This window comes from Haliotis rufescens, unplaced genomic scaffold, assembly GCF_023055435.1.
Source record: "Haliotis rufescens isolate VD_foot unplaced genomic scaffold, xgHalRufe1.0.p SCAF_6, whole genome shotgun sequence".
Taxonomy (NCBI): Eukaryota; Metazoa; Mollusca; class Gastropoda; order Lepetellida; family Haliotidae; genus Haliotis; species Haliotis rufescens.
Genome location: NW_025964334.1, coordinates 32653291 through 32677235, shown reverse-complemented (window position 1 = coordinate 32677235; position 23945 = coordinate 32653291). Strand labels below are relative to the sequence as shown.

The 23945-nt window shown below is 39.8% G+C and overlaps 1 protein-coding gene across 3 annotated transcripts; it reads left to right on the top strand.

Annotated features, from left to right (window-relative positions):
* Positions 1 to 517: 517 nt before the first annotated feature.
* LOC124115063 (zinc finger protein 143-like) lies at positions 518 to 23945 on the top strand. 3 transcript variants are annotated; one of them, XM_046475898.2, is made up of 14 exons: positions 518 to 746; positions 8568 to 8882; positions 10018 to 10174; positions 11429 to 11506; positions 13063 to 13167; positions 14550 to 14683; positions 15517 to 15591; positions 16667 to 16789; positions 17123 to 17324; positions 18130 to 18309; positions 19700 to 19945; positions 20524 to 20645; positions 20901 to 21101; positions 21932 to 23945. In XM_046475898.2, the coding sequence occupies exons 2-14, from the start codon at positions 8577 to 8579 to the stop codon at positions 22067 to 22069; spliced, it is 2067 nt and encodes a 688-aa protein (XP_046331854.1). In that variant the 5' UTR covers positions 518 to 746; positions 8568 to 8576; the 3' UTR covers positions 22070 to 23945. The 3 variants fall into 3 exon arrangements, with proteins under 3 accessions (XP_046331854.1, XP_046331855.1, XP_046331853.1); XM_046475899.2 differs by having other exon boundaries at positions 8562 to 8882; positions 19700 to 19873; XM_046475897.2 differs by having other exon boundaries at positions 8562 to 8882.

Genomic DNA, 23945 nt, shown 5'->3' with positions numbered 1-23945 from the left:
CAAATGACTGATCACAATCGAAAATACATGTACACTGTTCATTTCACTGAAGCAATTTGTTCCCAGTAATGCCTAATATCATTGATAATTATATAAGCATACACGTACATCTATGGGCGCTTCTAAAGCTTATGTATTCCGAGATTTTAGACCTGAGCAACAAATATTATTCATAAAAAACTATTCGAATAATAATTAAATGACTCCAATGTGGTCATAGCGTAACTGCACACACCAGAAAACGTGTACAAGCCTAACTTGACAAACAGATATCAAAATATAGCGTCAGAAATAATATTGATCAATACCTGCATTTAAAAATCATTGGATTTGCAAACGTCCATGTGTTGAGTTTAGGGTATGTGTAAACAGATATTTATTTTTTGAAACGTTTTAAATATATATGTTAGTTTTTTATTTGTTCCAAAAGATCTCAAGGCTGAAATCAAAATGTATGCGCGAAAATTATTTACAGAGTTATCTTTCCTTAGCACGTTGTGAAATATGTGCCCTGATTCTGGATGAAATATAACATCACGTTCCTTTAGGGCTCTGTTTGAGCATTATTTCTGTGTAGATTCTTAAAAACGATAACTTATAGCTACATAGGATTGTTTGTGGTATCTACAGCACGTTAGTGTAGCTACAAAACTTGGATTTATCGATGGCCTTAGCTCCTGCATAAATTATGCATAATTAGCCAGCCCGAGAGAAGCAGTGCATGGCGGTCCTGTGAGGATTTTTGGGTAAGTTTTCCCAGTGTTCATTGTAACTTTTGTCGGCGAAAAGTATTTCGGGAAGGGTCGCGAGACGATATGGGGTTGGGGCGATGCTGTGCAGATCAAAACCGGTATTATTGGGTGATTTTGAGTCCAAATTTTCGTTTACAATCTCTGTTTGCGAATTCTCTGACCTCAAACCATCATGGAGGACGAATTTGACCGTGTTTATGGAGAAGCGACAAGGAAACCGGACGGAAATATTGCCCTCACAATAAAACTATTAGACAAGGTTGAGACCCATTTGCACGACTATGTTTCTGTGAAGAAATTAAAACTACCTTGTAAGGTCGAATTAGTGGAGCTGTTTTTGTCTTTTTTTATTCTTATTGATTAATATACTGAAATCTGCTCCAGTTCAAATGCATTGTGGTTTCCGTGTATAAAGGAAATAATTATGGTCGCTATGCAACTTGACCATGATATAACTCCTCTTACCCCGTACTGCTTTCGCCATTGTATCTGTTCACTGTTGCCAAATACACATAAGTATTATTAAGCCAGCAAACAGCTGTTAGATTTATTGGCCGATTTATTAGGTTGACTAGTGGATACATCAGTTTATTTTGGACAGGCCATGTCGACTGTCTTAGTCTAAAATAGTCCAAGACTAGGCCTAATAATTTTGCTTACATCTTAATTTGAAATAAAAATAAATAAATCATTGTTTTGGAGGCAGATCACCTTTTTGAATACCCAGTTCAAGTTAGAACTGTTTAACTTATGGAATGTCTGGTTTCATTCCTGAAAATGGTAAACAACATCAGTCTCTTCGTCAGAGCAACAGTAATTTCCCCCTGGATCATTCTAAGATAAATATATTTGAGTGATATTTCCAGGTCTCAGAATTCAACAGTAACTGTAATACAGCAATTTATATACTGTACATCTCACTGAAATCTGTCGTAATTAATAAACTTGTTTCACTGAATATGTTTTGTAGAAATACATTTTGAAAGATATTGAAATTGAACATACTTTTATTGTCTGATATGCAATCGTTTTATCTAACAGTTCTATGCACACGTTTTATTTCAATAGTGTTTTTATACATTTTGTTGCATATGTAATATGCTAGGGATTTGATTTATCTGCATATTTCAGTTTATTTAATATGTTTTTTACACAAATACGCAGCTTATCTACAGCTCTGTAGTCCTGGTATGTTATTAATCTTAATCTTAATCTAAAGAGTGTATTTCAACATGTAGATTTCGGTCGACTGCAGAATTTGCAAAGCATGTGTACCGTCAACTGGGCGTTGACAGATATTTTGCAATGTTTTTCATGTTATTAATCAGGGAGCTCAAGTGATTTGATTCACTTCGCGGGGTAAGACCCGTTTTATTACAACAGAGATCTTGATTATCGATTAGATCGACTTGACTGGGTGCCACCATTTTGTTTGAAGCAAATACAAGTGATATGAGAGATGGAATCTGATTGGTCAATAGGCGGGACATTGCTGGGGGCGCTACGGTTGAGCCTGGAAATTCCAGCCTAGTTCGGCAAGGGTGGAAACTGGACTTTTATAGTCAGTTAACGCCCTTGCCTTGGGAAGATGAGTTTGTATGTTGCCAATAGATTGACAAGTTACCCTGCAGTCTCGTAAAATTTAAATCTTAACAGGACCTTGTGTCTGCATTAAATGACAATAAGGAAACTAATTTTTATCCTCATATCAAGGCCAGTTTTAGCTTCCTGTTTTCGACTCAGGTTTCTGTTCAGATAGTCTTACAATTCCGATCAATTTCTGTGAAAAAGACTTTATATTGTTTACATACTAGAAGTTGAACTTAAAACACAGCTAACATTAAAAGTAAAACAGTGAAATCAAATTTTTAGAATTCTTCCTGTTCTAACATAATAAAAATGGATGGACTTGAAAATTGAAATCCAGTTATCTCCCTTGAAAGTGATTTTATTATATTTTATGTTTTAGTGATTTGCTTTCATGTTTTGCAATGGTCTGTCATGTAAAGTTAGTACTTCAGGGTTTTGTATACACTACGTTCCTTCATCAGTTTGTATACAAGATAGTGAAATATTGATAATGTCGATCATGAATCACTTCACATTCAAGGTTAAATATCCTTAGTGACCTTCGCAGGGATAGAAATTAGCATGAAAATCCTTTTTATCCTGCCGAGAAACCTACCCATTATATGCTTGACATGTGAACTTGACTGCAGTGGATAATAGAAAGAAGTATTGCATCTTTCTTTTCATGCTTTAGGGACTGTTAATTTTTTAGGGTGCCTGCCAGGGTTTGTATGCACAACTATTGAGAACAGGCGCAGAAAAAAATATAGCCTGTTCATATTCATAGTACCTACAGTGCATCAAGAGCAGTTATGGGATTCTGTTATTTCATCCATCAATCATGACTACTGTCCATGATCATTGATTCATTCCAGGCTCTTAAGTTATTACCACAACGTACAGTACACTACACCATTTCACTACTTTACCGGACCCTCATATTGCCTGCAAGGATCCTTAAAATTAATAATTGGAGCTCCTCTGAACCCTCACTTTTGTAAGTCGAGTTAAACCCTGGTGGATTTAAGTGATTTTTAAATAAGAGTCCCTGGCAGGCAAATTGGGAAAATCTTGTTCCAAATTGGCATTTTGTAAACGTTTGTCAGAGGTATTTTGAGATTGCATATGCTGCAATTATATGAAACGAAGCATGAAAACCTGTTCCTACTTATTGGTCTTCTCATGAGGGAATACATGTAACTCCTACAAGCCCCCCAATGAATGACCAGTCCCTTATTGTTACTTAGACATGTGTCGCTGTTGTGAGCTCATGTGATATGTGACAAAATCGGTGCAGACATGGACAGATGCAAATTAGAATTGGTTTAAAAAGACTCAATCCACCTGACACAAAAGTAAAATATATTGAACCCCCAAATAAGCTATCAATACCCAGTGTAAGAAATTGGCACTAGTCCTATTGTCATTGACAAACTGCCCAATAGTTACGGTATCATAAGGGCGAGTAGACATTTGTCCTTTTTAAGGATTTCACTATATGTTATCATGATAAGGACTAGTAGACTAAAACTGTTATGCCCCTTTTCCACATACCCGATGTTTGCTACCGTAGAGCACAAGTTTTCAATTATTTATAATCGTAACAGCATTGTACAAGTGTTCGTTCTCAATCATAGTCCACCACAGTGTAACCTTATGCCACTGTACAGAAGCACAATATTTTTTTAATGTTAAAAACACATCCTGCTCATCCGTAGTTGTGGAAAACAACGGGGTACACCTTGGCAGCATCGTATGAGTGTCGTAACGTAGTGACATTGTCGTGGTAGGCGTGACAGAGTCTTGTTCATTCGTATTCATTCTTAGTGGCCACAACACCCACGGCAAGCCAAGACAGCTATGGTGCTGATAAGCTGTCACTAGGATGGTGCTGCGACCTTGCACAGCTTGAACAAGACGCCGCCAAGAACATGTTTTTGTGTCAAGTGACTCTTGTTGATCTTAGGAAAGTTACACACACAATCTGCCATGCTGAACTTGAGTTTTAGAGCATCAATATTTTATTGGGTGTTATTTATTTACTTCGTGAAGCCATTTTGACAGGGTGGAAAGGGAAAAGAACTGCTTGGACATTGCATAACTACATCTCATCTCAAGAGTAAAGGCATCACAGATTTCAGGGACTGTTATTTAAATGCCCATTGCCATGGCACACTGACTTACTGCAATCCGTACATCTGGCTCTAGCGACATGCGTCATGCCAAAAGGCATCCTTCCGTATATGACTATGAGGTCCAACATGTTCCACCAACTCATTGAAAAGTTCATTGGTCACACGGAAAAAGTTCTTACGTTGGGGTCTTCTCGAATTCATTCCACAAGGAGGTGTTCATACTCACCAAATATGGACGCTGCAGGAGCCATGATTTCACCCAAACTTCTCTTTGCCTGTGCCTTTGACGTCCACGCTGACCCCTATTTCAGACAACCAAAGCTGCAGCAACCAACAGATTTTCTTCTTCCTCCAGAGCAGGGGTGGTCAGGTAGCCTAGTGGTTAAAGCGTCGGCTAGTCATGCCGAAGACCTGGGTTCGATTCCTGCTATGGGTACAATGTGTGAAGCCCATGTCTTTGGCCCCCGCCGTGATATTGCTGAAAGGGGCGTAAAACCATACTCACTAATCCTCTAGAGCAGCAGCTTGCATATATTCCAGGTTACTGAACATGGTGAAGAAGGAGAAATCCAAATACCTGGAAATTCACCCATTGCGCCTTTTTGGTAATGTCATTATTTATAACGTACAGGCGTCTTATGAAATCATACTGACTCCGTAGTGACATCATTTCATAGTACACCTTGACAAATCTTGATGATGTCCTAACTCTGCCATAATAATTCATAACACAGTCGTGGTACTATCGCACTAACGGGATCGGGTGGTCAGGCTCGCTGACTTGGTTGAAGCAGGTCTATGATCCCAATTGCGTGGATCGATGCTCATGATATCAATCACTGGATTGTCTGGTCCAGACTCGATTATTTTACAGACCACCGTCATATAGCTGTAATATTGCTGAGTGCGGCGTAAAACAACCAACCAACCAACTTGGGTACTATGGTACTGGGTACTTCTGGAATAAGGCTGAAAAGAGTCATCATACTATCCTGACTCACATAGGTTTGGGGGGGCGGTCGGGTAGCCTGGTGGTTAAAGCTTTCGCTTGTCACGCCGAAGACAGGTTCGATTCCCGACATGGGTACAATGTGTGAAGCCCATTTCTGGTGTCCCCTGCCGTGATATTGCTGGAATATTGCTAAAAGCGGCGTATACTCACTCACTCACTCACTCACTCACTCACTCACTCACTCAGGTTTGGATGAGTCAACTGAAACAGGGATTGACCCAGACAAAACATAAATTATTGCTGACTGATACACATAACGACTCACTTTTGACAAATAATGATTACACATTCACCAAATACATTGTTCCATATACCCAATAATCATAATAAAAGTTCAGTCTGTAAACAATCACTGTCAATTATTTACAAAACAAATAGTTTTGACCTTGTTGATAAATTGCAGCCAGATGAATGGTAACACCATGATGGGAGGACTTCACAACAAAGTAAATATTAAAAATAAATTTGGAACTTCGCCAACTGAGATAAAAAATGGAGTAAAGAATGTCTTTTTTGCGCAGTCGGCAATATTCCACCTACCAAATATCATAGCAAACTGTACAGAATCAAGGACCCGTGAAGATCTGGGTACAGAATAGGTCCTCAGCAACACCTGCCGAGGATACTGTGATATAATGTTCTCCCCACACAACCAGCGATGTCGAGAATAATCACCTGCCCGTGGAGAAGGTCTTCTGTTGACTGGTGTTGAAGGAGCCAAGTGGTTAACATGCCGTGACTGATTAACTGTTGTAATATGAACAAATCGGTTGTTTTTTAACTTCTTTTGAGTAGTATATATTAAATTTCCAGGTTAACAAATCATGGATACAAGAGTAATGTCCCTTTGTACATATGTAGAGGTTCCAACAAAAGTCATCCAGTATGGGTCGTCAAAGATGCAGCAATTTTCTGTGCAGGGTTCCTTGGGTATGTGACCAGTGATCACAGGTGTAACTCCCAGATTTGCCTTGATAATGGCCCTTGGTTATTAAGATCATACCCATGCTTGTGGGAAGTGTTCAAGACAAGTGCCTATCCGTAGGCCCATTGCAGGTATATTTCGAATCAGGCCATAGTTTCAAATTTGTATGAGTCCTTGAGGCCTGCAGTAAATTTATGTTTCGATTTAATAAGCTGCAGTTATTTTTAATGAAGGCCTGAATTTTTTTGTCAGGGCCTGCAGCTTCTGAAATTTGTGGGTGCTGATGGCAATCGGCAATATTTTTATTTTCGAACACTGCTTGTGGGTATCACCACAGTAGTACAGGGTAAACGTTGAAGACCTGCATCACATGGGACTTTCCTCCCAAAAGCTGACCCACTGTGATATAAGTGAAATATTTCCAAAGCAGATTTAAACCAAACTCATTCACTCATCCAGAAGGCTACACAAATAGTATGAAGGACATACTACTATAAATCTCCACTCACTCATTCCATGGATCTCTCCATTGGAATTTAGAATGTGATTGAATTAGTGAAGAAAATGGTGCTAATTTTGATGCTATGTCCAATGTAGACCACTTAAAATGTGTAAAGAAAAACCATAATTTGTTATGGTACAATACAAGGCTGTGTGTTGTAATACCCAACAGTCAGGACAGATTAACCAGAGCTCCAGATAACGTTTTGAGCAATTGAGTTTTTACTCTAGGGTTTCTATTTTAATTGGGTGATTACACTTTTCATTGGGTGACCAATATTTTTTCACTCATGTATTCATGACTCTATTGGGTATTTCTCCAAAAGAGGAAACATTTTAAGATTTAAAAAAATTATGAAATAATGTTTTAGAATGTACATAACCATGATAACTGTTCTAAATATATAGGTTTGACTCGGAAAATAAATTAGCTGGTAATTGTGCTTTGGAAATTAGCTCCTCTGTACGCATGCTGAAAAAGCTTCATTTGGTATTTATGCTGTTTTATACATTTGAGTTTTTCATTTAATGCATGCGTTTCTTTACACAAGTTCATTGAAAGTAATTGGGTTTTGAATATTTTGGGGGGGGTATTTTACGCAAATATGCAGGTTATCTGTAGCTCTGATTAACTAAAGTCATATGAATAAATAGGGTGTTCTTTAATCTCCTGTTGAGTGGTGTATCTTTTGTTTCAATATTTGCAGTATGTATACACAATAAATGATTTAAAAAAAAGGATGAATTGATCAGAACCATTCTTACTAAATATTATTATAAACAGCAAAGGGTTCTACTTGTGTGGAACCTTTGCAGTTACATCTTTCTTAAGCTTTTCTGTAATCTAATATACCGTATTCGACGTAATAACCGCCCAGGGCGCTCTCAAAATTAGAACTAGGGGGCTTTTATTAGAATATAATTTTGGTGAAAGAGTTGAAAGATCGTAAAGTTTGTGGTTTATGCTGACAGCCTGAAATGATACAAAAGAAAAGTCTGTGCGTATTATACACGAAAGATACATTTTTCCAGAATTTAATTGCCCGTAATTAAGGGTGCATATAACACACGAGTGCGTATTATACACGAATAAATAAGTCGTGTACATTGATCAATCGGAAGGGTGCTAATTGGGTTTGTTCACTAGCCAATATATTAACAAATATCGCCTCGGGCGCTTATTAGAGCGGGGCGCTTATTACGTCGGATACGGTAAGGGTAACGCTATTTTTCAGGGCATTTTCATTTGCAGAAGCCTGAGGTCTTCCATTAACTGTCTGACGAAGGAGGGCAGTTGAAAAGACCAAGGGCTTCTGCAAGTGATAATGCCCTGAAAAAGAGCATTAACGTTATTATAGCCAAAATGGATGGAATTTGTTATCAAATAAAAGAACAACAATATCGGTTTTGAAACATTTACTGCAATCAACACGAATGTCAGTGACCCACTTTTACAAATATGGAAACGTCATAGAACAAACCAGATGACGTCACTATTGAACGTGACGTCACCTATCCCTACCCTATGACGTCACCTAACAACAGGCGTGATAATGGCCCGTCGTAAAGCAATATGAGGGCATAATCAAGTTACAGTGGGCCGTATAATAATTAATATATGCATCTTGGGTCTCATTGGTTTGAGTTAATTCTGTTTCACTGTCCAGTTGTAGGTCTAAGCAATGGAGATAGAAGACCTTGAGTCTGATCTACCTGAGGTCGAATCAGATCACATGTCACCGTTGCCGTCGGAAACAGATGGTATTGAACAAGGTGGGGAGGAGTCGTGTGACCCAGTGCACTCCATGGAAGGGGTGGACGAGAGCATCGTCGTGGCCGACATAGGAGAGCACTCCAATGATGTGACTGAAAACGAGACGGAAAGTGTAGCCACTGTGTCTATGATGGATCCCACAGCAAGTGAACTGGCCAATGCCATACCGGTGTCCTCACAACAAGTAATAGGCTTGCTGCTTCAAGCCAACGAGGTAAGTGATGAGGAAGTTGTGTAAAATAATATTAGGAAGAAAACATCATTTTGCATCCACAGCCTATTAATTTATCTTATCCTGACTCCTACCTATTGCTTATCTCTACTCATTTCCGAAAGGTAGTGGAAATTTCCTGAACTGTGTTCCTGGAGAACAGAGCAAACATCTCACCTGAAAGCACCCCTGGACTGAATATGCGCACCGGAAGCCCGGTTCGACACTCTCTCATTTTCACGCCAACCACTTTGGAAATGAGTATAGATAGGCAATAAGTATGAGTCAGGATATAGTATTGAATAATATTTTTGCCCTAAAAAATACATTATTCCAGACTTGAGTGTCATATTTAGATCCAGTGCAGGGTGAATGATAATAATCGTATAATATACTTATACATGATATGACTAAGTGATCTAGTATATCAAAAATACAAAGAAAAAATAACTTGACTACCAAATTCACCTAGCTTTGATAAGTGTAAGTTTAAGTTCCCGGTACTTTTAATTGAACAGGGTTAAATTCCAGCACTTAGGGATGTTGCTGGAGACATGACAATAGGACATTCTCATTATTTATCAAGTGTTTATAGGACATTGTTCTATATCATTACCAAGTTTGAAAAATATCTTCAAGATATTTTGGATGACATTCAACCAGTGTCCTAGGAACTGAACCAATATAAAAAACCCTGAGTGTGTATGAACCATATACATATAGTGGAATTTGGTAGCAGTTTCTTATACTACAGTTGCTCAATCAAAGAAAACAGTTATCTGTTGATATTTAAGATTCTTCATTGGTGCTAAATGGAGTAATCTCTGTTTCCATAACAACAGCCTATTGTATTTGGTGCAGATTATCAACAATATTATAGAATTTGAATAGTTTTACACATCTTTTTTTTAACCCTGAGGAGACTAAAAATTAACATAAAGTACAATACTGGTACAGACAGAAAAACTGCCATTTCCAATTTTTTTACTTAAGAAATATCAATTTAATTATTCAGCCCTTATTCTACCCTTCCAGGCATAGAATACAAAGAACATAGAAATGACTACTTTTTGGTAGGTTTTGCTACCAGTATTAATATTATATTAGTGAAAATTTGTTTTTGATTTTTTGGCGACAGCAAGCAGAAAACATGGTACATGACCCCAACAATGCTCAGCATATCAGTGTGTCGGTTTCACTACCAGAGGGCACTGTTGTCTCAACGGAGGCGGGCCAGACTGTCCAAGCCGTCACTCTAGCTGATGGGACCACAGCATTCATACAGCATCCGAGGGGTCAGTTTCCATAGTGAATGGGAAATACAATGTATCTAAATTAAGATCAGATCTTTTACTGCGATGTGATAACTCTCCTTATGAAGGTCTGACGACATCTCCATAGGTCGTGTCAGTGAACTTAAGAATCAGTCGATCAGTGTTGAGGCTTTTTAGTACATGGTATGTGTTCTAGATATTCAGACAAGCTTACCTGATTCCTGTATCTCCAAAACTAATATCATTGGGGAGTTCTGAATGCAAAAGCATAAAGCTGTGTTTATAAATTGTTGTGTATATGTTATACGTCTTGTCGTTTCTGAGCTACAAAAGGATGTACTATCAAGGGAAAGTTTGTGTTCTGTGTTTTTTTTTTCTCTTAATATCGGAAGTTATCTTTGTTTGCTTAACGCCACACTCAGCAATATACCAGACCAGATAATCCAGTCGTAGATATCATGAGCATCGATCCACATAATTGGGAGACGATGACATGCATCAACCAAGTCAGCAAGACTGATTCTGATTGGCTGAAGAAAAGGCTTCCTTCATTTTGATTGGTTGCTATAGGTTTTCATGTTGTTCTTAAGTATTGTAGCATTTAACTGCCGGGGTTGTGTGTTCGCGACACAGAATATTTTAAGATTTTTTATCTTTTTTTTTTAAATGGAAATAAAATTGAAACGTGCAGCAGACTTTATGATGATGCAGACAGTGCTTGAGAACCAAGACTATTTTTTTTTAATGCAAAATGTTTCAGTAAAGTTGATGTGATGTTGATAGACATGTAAAATGTTCTAACTTTGCCGATGACACATTTTAAATTGTAATGACACATTTAATAAGTTTGAACTCCCTGAAAGGTAAGTTTTGAAAATACATTTTTTTACAAAACGTTTGTGAAACCACAAATGACAAACACATGGACAGAATGAAATGTGAACTCACTTTATGCATGGTATGATGTGCAAAACACATCTAGGTATTCAGAAAGGAAAAAGATTATTATTCCATTCAATGAAATGGAAGGGGCAAAATATTCAAAACTACAATTGCTTATTATCTAGCCTTGTTGAAATAACATTTACTGAGACCTATGATGGATCGAAATTATTTTTCTAGTTGTCACATTTTAAATGCACACCTAAACTTCTTTATTAGAGGGCTGTGACACACATGAAAAAAAAGACATGTTTTTAACTGGTTTAATTGTTTGTTGAAAGTTTGTTGAAAGCTTGTTGAAAATTTGAGTAATTGTTCTGCTTTCTCTATCAGATGCCAAGTTTCTGGAGGGGCAGACGGTCACCTTGGAGGATGGAAGCACGGCCGTCGTGCAGAGCATTGCCGAGAAAGGTACTAAATATAGATGACTGATTATATTTTTCGTCATCCAAAACTGTCATCAGCAGTAGATATGGCTGAAATGCTTGGCAGACCATTGTGACATCATCGGTTAACATGATGTCACAATGAAATGACATCACTAATCCCCCTGACACTGAAGCTGGTGACCATTATTTTCTATTTAAAACACCGCATTATACTGTTTACAAACTGAAATAATAGTAAGAATGATTTTAGATAATAAATTTAATGTCACCTTTGTTTATTTTGATATCAAATATGTCCACACTGGACGACAAAAGTTTAAAACTCGGCAAGCCTCTGAATTTTTAACCTTTGTTGACTCATGCTAATATATTTTGCATTAAAAAACACTTGGGCTAGATTCTGTATATACCTGGGGTCAGACAATAACATCTTTATCTGATGTATATTACATATACTGGTACTCATGCTAATATATTTTGCATTAAAAAACACTTGGGCTAGATTCTGTATATACCTGGGGTCAGACAATAACATCTTTATCTGATGTATATTACATATACTGGGTAGAACGGATAAAGGTTCCAGTGTCTACCTGATTGTGTGGTTACCAAAGGGATGGAACTATTTTTGAAGAATAGACTGTTTATAGTATGCAGCAAAGCTTTCAAATATCACATTATTATAATGTAGGTTTGAGATTTGGTAAGGATTTCATTTTCGACCATTCAAATTGTTTCCAACTCATATACAGTGATATTAATTGTTATTTGATATTTTCTGTACTTTATTGAAAATACATTCAATTTGTCTTGTTTTCATCATTATTTAAAACTGTATGAAACTGTATTCCTTAAGTTAGATTGACTGATTTGTTGCATATTTGTTATCATCTTCCCGAGGCAAGAGAGTTAACTGACTTTAAAAGTCCAGTTTCCACCCTTGCCGAACTAGGCTGGAATTGCTGGGCTCGATCGTAGCGCCACCAGTGGCTATTATGTCCCTTCTAAGCCTCTCCTATGGACCAATCAGATTCCACCTCTCGTATCACTTACGTTTGCTTCACACAAAATGGTGGCGCCCAGTCAGGACGATCTGATCGATAATCAAGATCTATATTGTGATAAAACAGGTCTTACATCGCGAAATGCATCAAATCCTGTGAGCACCTCGATTAAAAACATGAAAAGATTTGGAATAATAACTGCTGACAACGAGTTGGCGGTGCACATCCTTTGCAAATCCTGCAATTGATCGAAATCTGCACGACAGTTTACGAACCGGATTTTGATTTCGGCGCGCGATTTTGATTGTACTATGAATAGACTCATTAGTCAAGCCAAAATGTAACTCCATAATACCAGCCTAGTTCGGCAAGGGTGGAAACTGGACTTTTATAGTCAGTTAACTCTCTTGTCTCGGGAAGATGATTTGTTATTGATGAGGATGTTAATGTGTAAATATTAACTTAATAAATGGGTGAACATTTATGTATCATCAAAACATCACTGATCACAGATTGATTTCTAAGCTTTGTTTGAAATGTTGCCGCCAGGCTGAAGTATGTGTCTGTGTTATAGTGGGCGGTGTGGACCCCTCGTCGGGAGAGAAGATGGTGGACAGTCAGCCAATACAACTGGAGGATGGCACCACAGCATATCTGCAACCCACGTCTAAAGCTGCAAGTAGGTTGCCACAGGGGGGCGGGGTTAGAGTAGCACCACAGCATATCTGCAACCCACGTCTAAAGCTGCAAGTAGGTCGTCACAGGGGGGCGGGGTTAGAGTAGCACCACAGCATATCTGCAACCCACGTCTAAAGCTGCAAGTAGGTCGTCACAGGGGGGCGGGGTTAGAGTAGCACCACAGCAAGCATATCTGCAACCCACGTCTAAAGCTGCAAGTAGGTCCTCACAGGGGGGCGGGGTTAGAGTAACACCACAGCATATCTGCAACCCACGTCTAAAGCTGCAAGTAGGTTGTCACAGGGGGGCGGGGTTAGAGTAGCACCACAGCAAGCATATCTGCAACCCATGTCTGAAGCTGCAAGTAGGTCCTCACAGGGGGGCGGGGTTAGAGTAACACCACAGCATATCTGCAACCCACGTCTAAAGCTGCAAGTAGGTCCTCACAGGGGGGCGGGGTTAGAGTAACACCACAGCATATCTGCAACCCACGTCTAAAGCTGCAAGTAGGTCCTCACAGGGGGGCGGGGTTAGAGTAGCACCACAGCATAACTGCAACCCACGTCTAAAGCTGCAAGTAGGTCGTCACAGGGGGGCGGGGTTAGAGTAGCACCACAGCAAGCATATCTGCAACCCACGTCTAAAGCTGCAAGTAGGTCCTCACAGGGGGGCGGGGTTAGAGTAACACCACAGCATATCTGCAACCCACGTCTAAAGCTGCAAGTAGGTTGTCACAGGGGGGCGGGGTTAGAGTAGCACCACAGCAAGCATATCTGCAACCCATGTCTGAAGCTGCAAGTACGTCGTCACAGGGGGACGGGGTTAGAGTAGCACCACAGCATAACTGCAACCCATGTCTGAAGCTGCAAGTAGGTCGCCTCAGGGGGCCGGGGGTTAATGTAGCGACACACTGTCTTACATGTAGGGTTTATTGGGTTTTCTTAACCAACTTTGCGGTCAGATGAGATAAGTTTGTGTAGCTCAATAAATTTATTTTGGAAATGGCAAGAACATGGATTTATATAGACCTGCTCTTAGGCCAATTTTCGTCTGCAGCAAATGTCAGGGGACTAAAATCAAATTGCAATTTAATATTTCCAGGTCATATTAATATAGTTCTAACTGTTTGTTTGGGATGAAGTGGATAGAGAGACTTCCCCCAATGTGGAAAGTCGATGGTTAGATCCTCAGATATGTCAGATCAAAAGAGGTTATAAGGTGGTACTTGTTACACTACCTGTAGCTTGCCATTGACGGGCTAAAACAAGGACTGGTCGGCTTGGAGTCAGTACACTGTGTCTGAGCATGGTATCCATGTTAAACTATAGCACTCAACAAAGACTGGATGTTTTTAAATAATATAGTGACTCTTTCTTTTCCCAGTGGCCGAGGGTCTCCAAGCTATCACGCTTGAGGATGGTACTACGGCCTATATCGCCCACCCTAATCCTGAAGCACTGTTTGGTGAGGCAGCAACTCTAGACGGCAGCGCACTCAGTCTGGAGCACCTGTCCCAGGTACATTCGTCTTACTATATGCTTCTATGTAAATAATAATGCACTGAGTGCAAACCCTGATGCATGCTCAAGGAGCTACCGTACATTATAACCCCTTGGTGTTCATTCTCATATACAACCAAGCTGCCTGTTAGGTGCTAGAATGTTAACAGTCACGTCACCTTCTCATCCTACCGGGTACCCACTCATTGCCTATGGAGACACCACATGTGTATTGGTGTCACGATTCACTTATATATTAATGTGATGTCGTAAGCTGACATGCCTTGATATGACTGATATTATGTCTAAAGTGGCATGAAGCCCAACCTACTTGCTCACTCACCCTCACATATATGTGATTTGTTTGTTGTTGCTAAATGCTGCACTATGATGGTGGTCCGTAAATAATCAAGTCTGGATCAAGACAGACCAGTAAAACAAAATCATTAAGGCTTAAAATTTTTTAAAAAGAATTGTTTCTCAGGCAATGACTTTTGAATATGAAGTGAGGGTGGGCGGTGTTTTTTTGGTTTTGCTTGTTCAGACTAGCATGTAACAAACTAAACAGTGGTGTACCATCAACCTGGGAAGGGCCTCCCTGCATAAAGACGCATACAAACTCCCTTTGCTGCCATGACCATAACACGAGATGCACAGTGAAGCAGTGTGCATGTTAAGGGAAGTAACTGTGTGCTATTTTGGGTCCTATTGTTTTTAAGTATTTGGATTTTTAATTATTTTTTTTAAATGGACATAAAAACGAAACGTGCGGCAGACATCTGATGATGTGGGCGGTACCTTAGAACCAAGGCTATTATTTTTTTGAGCTTAAGAAAATGTATGTGTTACAGGTTTCTGCCGAGCAGGCACACGCTCACATCCATCAAGAGGAGGATGACAAACCTGCAACGAATCCTACCACCATAGTGAGTACATGTACACTGCACTTAGAGGTTTCAAATGAGAATTTAGACAGGGTGTCATTCCTGTAATTATCATTCAAAATTTAATGTTATATTGAGTCTGAGTTTAAAACTCTACTTTGAAAACTTAGGTGACATTACATAATGAAATATCCGTAAGTGATAATAATTTAATTTTTTTCTTCCAAATCAGCATTAGAAATTGAAACTAGTCCTATAGTCCTTACCAATCTGCCCAATAGTTAGGTATCCAAGGACTAGTAGAAATTTGCCCTATTTAAGGGTGTTGCTATATGTTATCATTATAAGGACTAGTGGTTAAATGGTTAGTTCCTCTCACTGCAGATATTGAAAATAATGTGAGGTGAGAGCATCATCTTTCAATGGATGTGATTCCCATGAAGATGAAGGTTTGGTTGGACTGTCTATATAGAGTTTCATCAAATAAAGAAATAAGAGAACACACACAGAGATTTTCTTCATCTGTTTTGGTGATCAAGAACAATAAATTGCTGTGAGGAAGGTTGTGTGCTAGTGAGGTGGATGGGAATGAAAAACTTATAATTTATTCTAATATAAAGTTCATTCAAAACTTCCACAGGAGATATTGCTTGGGTGAGATCAAGTGATGTCTCCTAGGAGATATCGCTTCAATGAAATTGCATCATCACACTTACCAGATCATTTTGATATCATTGGTTACCATGACGTCACAATCAAATGACATCCCCAATCTCTCTGACTGAAGCTGGTTGTTACTGTTTATAACTGAGAAAGTTTAAAGAATGATTTTTGAAGATAAATAGATTCTCACTTGAATGTCTTTGGATCAAATAAATCAACGTGGGTCAACAAAAGTTTAAAACGCCTTGTCTATAACTTTATTGACTCATGTTGATTTGTTTGATATGAAGTGTGAGTGAGTTGAAATTTAACGTTGCATTGGCATTATTTTAGCCATATACATGTAGCTACGAGTTGATATGAAGACACTCATGTGACATGTCTATATATCCTTAGATGGATCACTAGAATATGTACAGTATATTATTTTCACAAGAAGGAATTTCTTCTTCAGACAGTGCTTGGCCAGGGCTGTAACCGGATTGCCACCGAGAAGGCGTTGGCTATAGGGGAGAAGGCCTATGGGTGTGCCTACGAGGGGTGTGGCCGCCTCTACACAACGCTACATCATCTCAAGGTGAGACCTCAAAGGGAGACCGGGTTAGAATAGGCCACAGCAACCTACTGGTTGTAACAGGCGACTCAGTGAATTGGAGGGTCCGTTTTTGTGATTTAAATGCATGTCAGTGTACCTGATTCACTGGATCATTGCTTATATCATTCACTGGATTTTCTTGTCCATTCAACAACAAACAAATCAGAAGAGGCATTTTGATTGGTTGTTTATTTCAAGATCATGATTTCAAGTCCTCAACTCAAGTTGAAGCTGGTAAAATAAATTAGTATGTAGACTGCCTGGTAAATGAACTGAAACAATGGTATTTCATTGCTACATTGCTTCCATTGAAAGGTTCATGAGCGATCTCATACTGGGGACCGGCCATTCAAGTGTGAGTTCCTGACATGTGGGAAGGCGTTCGCTACAGGGTATGGCCTCAAGAGTCACACGCGTGTACACACAGGGGAGAAACCCTACAAATGTCCAGAAGACAACTGTGATAAAGCATTCAAGACGTCTGGCGATCTCCAGAAACATGTCCGCACTCACACAGGTCAGCTGCAAACTCAATTCTGATTTGTTAAAAATTGCACTTTTTGAGAGTGTAAATAAAAAATCTAATTCTGTGCAAAAAATGTGAAAATGTGAACCTGAAACTTTTCATCAGTTTTTGACTATGAGTTTTGAGCTAATCCGCAACTCATTTCGGACTAGTGGTTTATGTAAAATAAGAGTCTAGTCATTTATTATTTTTGGGCGGGGTTGGATTTCCTTTGGACTATCATATTTGCCGATCACCCTTTTTATGTAAACTTTTATCATGCTCTAAAAATGTTTATTCGATTTGAAACATGTCTGCCGCTCTGCCTTGAATTTTTGCTAGTCTCTCCGAAACATTTGCATCTCATACAGTAAATTAGTGTGACATTTGATTTGGTATGACAATTATGATATGTTATGTTTGTATCATAAGTTTCATCTTAGACCTCATGATGACCCATGTTTCTGAATCCTCACAGACATAATGGTGCAGCATTTGGTCTCCGAAATGTGTTGGTTAATGAAGCTAAAGTTCTGTGTATATATGCACTCCAATGCTGTCTCAATGGAATGCTTAGAGAATTTGGATTCAATACTGACAACATGGCCACCTTTCCTTGTCAATACTTCATGTTTTCCTGCAAAGTTTACACAGAATGCGACTCATACTACTTCCAACCTTCATTAGCTTATTAAAACTGACACGTGTAGCTTTTCAGTTTCGTCCTCATTCAGTTTTCGCCTTGTCTAGTTTTCAGTTTCATTTTGAACTTTCCTGAAACAAAATATGTTTCATTAGCTGATTCTGATGATTTCAGGAGAGAGGCCGTTCAAATGTCCTTTTGAGGGATGTGATAGATCTTTTACAACGTCCAACATTCGTAAAGTTCACATCCGAACCCACACCGGGGAGCGGCCGTACGTGTGCCAGGTGGAAGGGTGTGGACGAGCCTTCGCCAGCGCAACCAACTACAAGAACCATGTCCGAATACACACAGGTACGCAGTCCATGCCACTAGCTTCAGTCAAGGGTGTTTGTAATGTGGGATGCAAGTGATATCTTCTTGAACTTGGTGTCATGGTTTTCATGCAGGCTTGCTTGCATACTACCCAAAAGAAGTTAAGGACCACTCAGTATTTTCATATCACTATAGTATGAATATATATGATATGAAAATATTACATAGTGTATTAGTTGTTACAAGATGGTGACTAGCCACTCGGATGACATGATCTTGTATCATAAATGCTATTACATACCATTTCTTGATATCTTGGTATTATTATAAACATTGTTTTTTTTTCAGGCTGACATTTAAATTGATTTGTTCTATGTTAGTTTATTTGGCCCAGACTCAGTTATTTACAGGCAGTCAGTGGGGTAGCCTAGTTGTTAACATGTTTGCTTGTCACGCCGTAGACCCGGGTTCGATTCCCCACATGGGTACAATGTGTGAAGTCCATTTTCCAGTGTCCTCTGCCGTGATATTGCTGGAATACTGCTAAAAGCGGCGTAAAACCATACTCACTACAGGCTGTCATGATCTTCTGTACATTATAGGACTACAGAGTTATCTCCCTTTCTTGAACTTCTGATTTCATGTTAGGCGTTCAGTAGTGTCTTGACATTCTGTGTGTTTTTAAATTTCATGGTATTGTGAAATCGTCTGATGTAGGGGATTGTGATTTTGTGATGGGTGGAACAGCTTGAGAGGCTTTTGCATTTTGACTGTGTCTGTATATTATAAGCTGGGTCTTGTAAGTTGAACTGTTACCAGTGTAAAATAAATGTACTGATTATCGATATGTATCTTGCATTGCACTGAGGAAGCATGCTGAGTGAATAGGTTCCCTCAATGCTGGAACACCACAGTTAGTAATATTCCAGCAGTGAAGAAATAATCAGCTCAGAATTCTGGCCTGATTCAGCTTAGGAGACAGTTTGTGTGTTGTTTACACCGCACTCATCAACATTCCAGCTATATGAGGCGGTCGGATAGCCTAGTGGTTCAAGCGTTCGCTCGTCACGCCAAAGACCTGGGTTCGATTCCCAACATGGGGACAATGTGTGAAGCCCATTTCTGGTGTCCCCCGCCGTGATATTGATAGAATATTGCTAAAAGCAGCGTAAAACCAAACTCAAAAACTCACTCCAGCTATATGATGGTGGCCTGTAAGAAAACGACCATCCAGTGATTGATATTGTGAGCAGTGTTCCACACTGTCAGGATCAATAGCTGACCACCAAGCCATGTGGTCATCTCTTACGCCCAGCAAGGGTTGCTGGGGACCTATGCAGATCTTGAATCCCCACGAGGCAGGAGACACACAGTCAGGCTGTATAAACAAAATAACAACAATTATTCCATGCTGATTTTCTCCTTGCAGGTGAAAAGCCGTATGTGTGTACAGTCCAGGGCTGCAACAAGCGGTTCACTGAGTACTCCAGCCTTTACAAGCACCATGTGGTGCACACACACTCCAAGCCATACATCTGCAACCACTGCGGCAAGACGTATCGGCAGACATCAACACTGGCCATGCACAAGAGGACAGCTCACGGTGAGGACACCACGGCTGAGAGTGAGGCTCAGTTATTTGCCCAGCAGCAGCAGCACCAGCAACTGACGCAGGGTAGGTTCAGCAGGAACCACGCACGGTAGGGTTGTGGGCTGTTACAGTTGGGGGCATGTCCACACAGTCACCTTGTAATACCGTATTCGACGTAATAAGCGTCCAGGGCACTCTCAAAATTAGAAGTAGGGGGCTCTTTTTAGAATATTATTTTGGGTTGAAAGATCGTATATTTGGTGGTTTATGCTGACAGCCTGAAAGGTTTATATACGACAGATATATTTTTCCAGAATTTAATTGCCCATAATTAAATGTGCATATGTGCGTATTAAACACGAATAAATAAATCACGTGTACATTGATCAATCGGAAGGGGTGCTCATTGGGATTGTTCACTAGCCAATATATTAGCAAATATCGCCGTGGGCGCTTATTAGAGCGGGGCGCTTATTACGTCGAATACGGTATCTGGAATGCGAAGCACCCACTGTATCCACAGGATCACCATCATACAAGAAAGAGGTACTGAGGACCTAGTCCTCCCCGTGGCAGTAACAATGTCATGCCAAAACTGCCATACCAGTTCCTATTTGGCAGAGCCTCATCACTTTTGAATGACTGTTATTTTGTGTTGGCAGGTGAGGAAGGCGAGGAGCCCGCCAATAAGAGATCTCGATTACAAGTCACACTGGCGGGGGGAGGAGCATCTCAGGAGGAAGGGGAGGGTACTCTGGTTATCAACACATCAGAACCTCAACAGGTAGGTCATCACAGCAGTAACATTTTGTGGAAAGTTTCCTGCTATTGTGTTGGCTTTGTCCAGTGAAAAATATCGCATTCTAGTGCTATAAATACCCTGGACCCATTTGCTACCATAGTTTGGTTGTGTGTCCAATGACTTGAACTACACTGTTCCTTCACAGTTGAAACAAGCAGCTGTCCCAATACATCTTGTAGCATGAGGACCTCTCACCGATCTTATTTTTATAGTTATGCTTGTATTTTTCTCTGTCAGGTTGCCATGGTATCTGCCGAAGGCGTGGTTGAGGATGCTGGAGGGATGGGGATGGTAACGCTGCATGCACCGAGCCAAGTTGCGCTTCAGCAGTTACAACAAGCCCAGGGCATTGCCAGCATCACCGTCGGCGACCAGGGTCAACAGGTGCTTGTCGTCACGGACCCCAGTCAGCTTGAAGCCATACATGCAAGTTTGCAGGTATTTTTTGTTTTATTTAATTATCTTTGTTGTAAAAGGGGCGGTCTGGTAGCCTAGTGGTTAAAGCATTCGCTCGTCACGCCGAAGACCCGGGTTCGATTCCCGACATGGGTACAATGTGTGAAACCCATTTCTGGTGTCCCCCGCCGTGATATTGCTGGAATATTGCTAAAAGCTGCGTAAAACCATACTCACTCACTCATTTGTTGTTAAAGCCACAGGAGACCAATGAAGATCAGGGGTAGAATAGGTCTTCAGCAACCCATGCTTGCCGTAAAAGGCAACTGCGCCATCTAAAGAGGCAACTAATGGGATCGGGTGGTCAGGTTCGCTGACTTGGTTGATGCATGTCATCGATCCCAATTGCTGAGTGCAGCGTTAAACAACAAACAAACCAAACCAAACCTAATGCCACAAGAAGCCATGTTCCAACTGTATTGTGGAAATCTAGCCATTACTAAATCCAAACCAGAAAAAAACATGCAGTGGTTGATATCATGTTTGGTCCGTTGTTGTTTAATGCCGTACTCAGCAATATTCGAGCTATATGACGGCGGTCTGTAAATAATCGAGTCTGGACCAGACAATTCAGTGATTGATATCATGAACATCGATCCACCTGGTTGGGATCGATGACATGCATCAACCAAGTCAGCGAACCTGACCACCCGGCGTTAAACAACAAACAAACACACAACTCTAACACTAACAGTCAACAATGACAACATATATCCTCCCTACCAACCCCGTCAGTTTTGAAAAATGTCATGAAGACCCGAATGTGTTATAATTGTACACTGTACAGTACAATCTTCCTCGGTCTGTTTCAGCAACTTGCGGCTGGCCAGGCTCAGTTCACGACGGCAGAGACAATAGAGACTGCAGCAACATCAGCAGCAGTGGCCGCCACACCCCAGGCAACATCGACGTCGGTGGAGCCGGCTATGATCATGTTTCAAGCTGAATAACATCAGCTGGAGAATGACTTAGAGATTCTGTTTATTTATTTTTATATTTGAATATTTCAGTTAAGCAACTTTATCACAATCATTGTAAGACAAATATGAATTTGAAGGAATATGATTCTCAGCAAATAGGTAAACAAAAGGACATTTATTTCTCTCTTGCCCTTGTTAACCGACTAAACACTATGGCATTGTTGCTTAAGTACAAAAATGTCTGAACTGAATTTTTTATTTTTTGTTTCACAAGCACTGTGTTGATGATTTAGTTTTCACAAACCTGTAAAGAGTTGGGCTCAGTTGGTGGGTTATTTATGATAAACCAGAACAATTTCATTTGTCCATGGCCTTGACCGTGACACAGGTCAGTCTTTCCACTTTCACCGAATTAATCTGAAATCACTGAAAACATCTCCGGATTCTTATTTCATTTAACTGATCATCCTTGATAATCCAGTGTATTATATAAATCTCAATTTTATTTTGATGAATACACAGGATCCAATTACCACAATACCCTCGTTTTGAGTCTGACTCAATCCAATTACACTGACAAGCAATGTGAGTAGTTTCTGATCGGACTGATGGAGACAATAACATCACTTCCTAGATGATGCTATGGTAGGGAATGGGTCTGGGGGATATATGGTAATACAATGGAGATAACATACACTGTATTGTCAAGGATGTTAACTTGTATCCAAGCTGAGATTTGGACATGTGGCACTACTGAAATAAATGGTCTGTGAATGTTTTGGGATTAATGAGGATATATACAGACTTAAAATGGATTTTATGTCCTCTTCACTTGGTATGTTTTGGTCATGTTTTGTAAGATAGCCATTGGTCAGTATTACATTAGAGATAGTCTAACAGTAGTGTAGGATCAGTGTATAGTTCCGGTGTAATAATCTGATAATAGTCAGGATTATGCAGAACATTTCAGGTTTCATGTCTTTCAGAAAATAATAAATTTGTGTTATTTCTTTTTCTTGACTCCCCCCCCACCACACACACAATTCAGTAATTCCAGAACACTGCAAAAAGCTTTGTATCAATAGCTTTATGGATGTGTATCGTGGAATAATAATAAATTGTACAGCTGGTTAAACATAAAACAACACCGTACAACCATCTTGTTACTACTATAACCAGCTCGGTAAGCAAACACATTAAGATAGATCATTTACTCCTATGCTCCATACATGATTTTCTTTGTAAATATTCCAGGTAGGATGCAAAGTAAAAGAATTAAGAATCTAAAGTTGATATTAGGCTAACTTGTTTTAAAAAATCCTCTTCTAATTGAAGTTTGAGCCCAAATACATTGAAGAAAATAATTAAGTCTGGCATAATTAAAAATTCCAGGGGTTGAGGTCCGTGAGAACTATTTGCCACATGAGGTGTGTGTCAGCTCAATGTACAGCAACAACAGCCACCTTGCTCAGATGTATCACTGGTGTAACTTGATCTCAGACTGAATGTCACATGGGACTTCTAACACTTCCAGTGCACCTCTGTATCATTTCCACGTCATGAGAGTTGACAATGAGAAGTTCCATGTTTAAATGTCTACTGCAAAGTGCAATATACCTTCAATACACACACAGATAGATCTAGGCTGCACAATTGCATGATTCGTGCATTCTTTCTGCACATTCCCACGACATAATAACTTTACCAGGGGTTATTAGCTCACAAGTACAAGCTGGTAAGCATTTTCTGTTATTTGTAGTGGTCACTGAAGCAATCTATGACTGACTTACTGAGGTAGTTCTTCACAGACCTCTCTCATCTAATGAGGATATTATGCTTGTCTGAAAAGGCGACTATGCATGTCGTAATAGGCGACTAACAGGATCGGGTGGTCAGGCCTGCTGAC

Excerpts from the sequence above, each read along its gene's own strand:
- LOC124115063 (XM_046475898.2), top strand. The coding sequence starts at position 8,577 with ATGGAGATAGAAGACCTTGAGTCTGATCTACCTGAGGTCGAATCAGAT. Across the intron at positions 13,168-14,549 it reads ACCCACGTCTAAAGCTGCAA|TGGCCGAGGGTCTCCAAGCT; the intron begins GTAGGTTGCCAC and ends TTCTTTTCCCAG. Across the intron at positions 21,102-21,931 it reads CCATACATGCAAGTTTGCAG|CAACTTGCGGCTGGCCAGGC; the intron begins GTATTTTTTGTT and ends GGTCTGTTTCAG.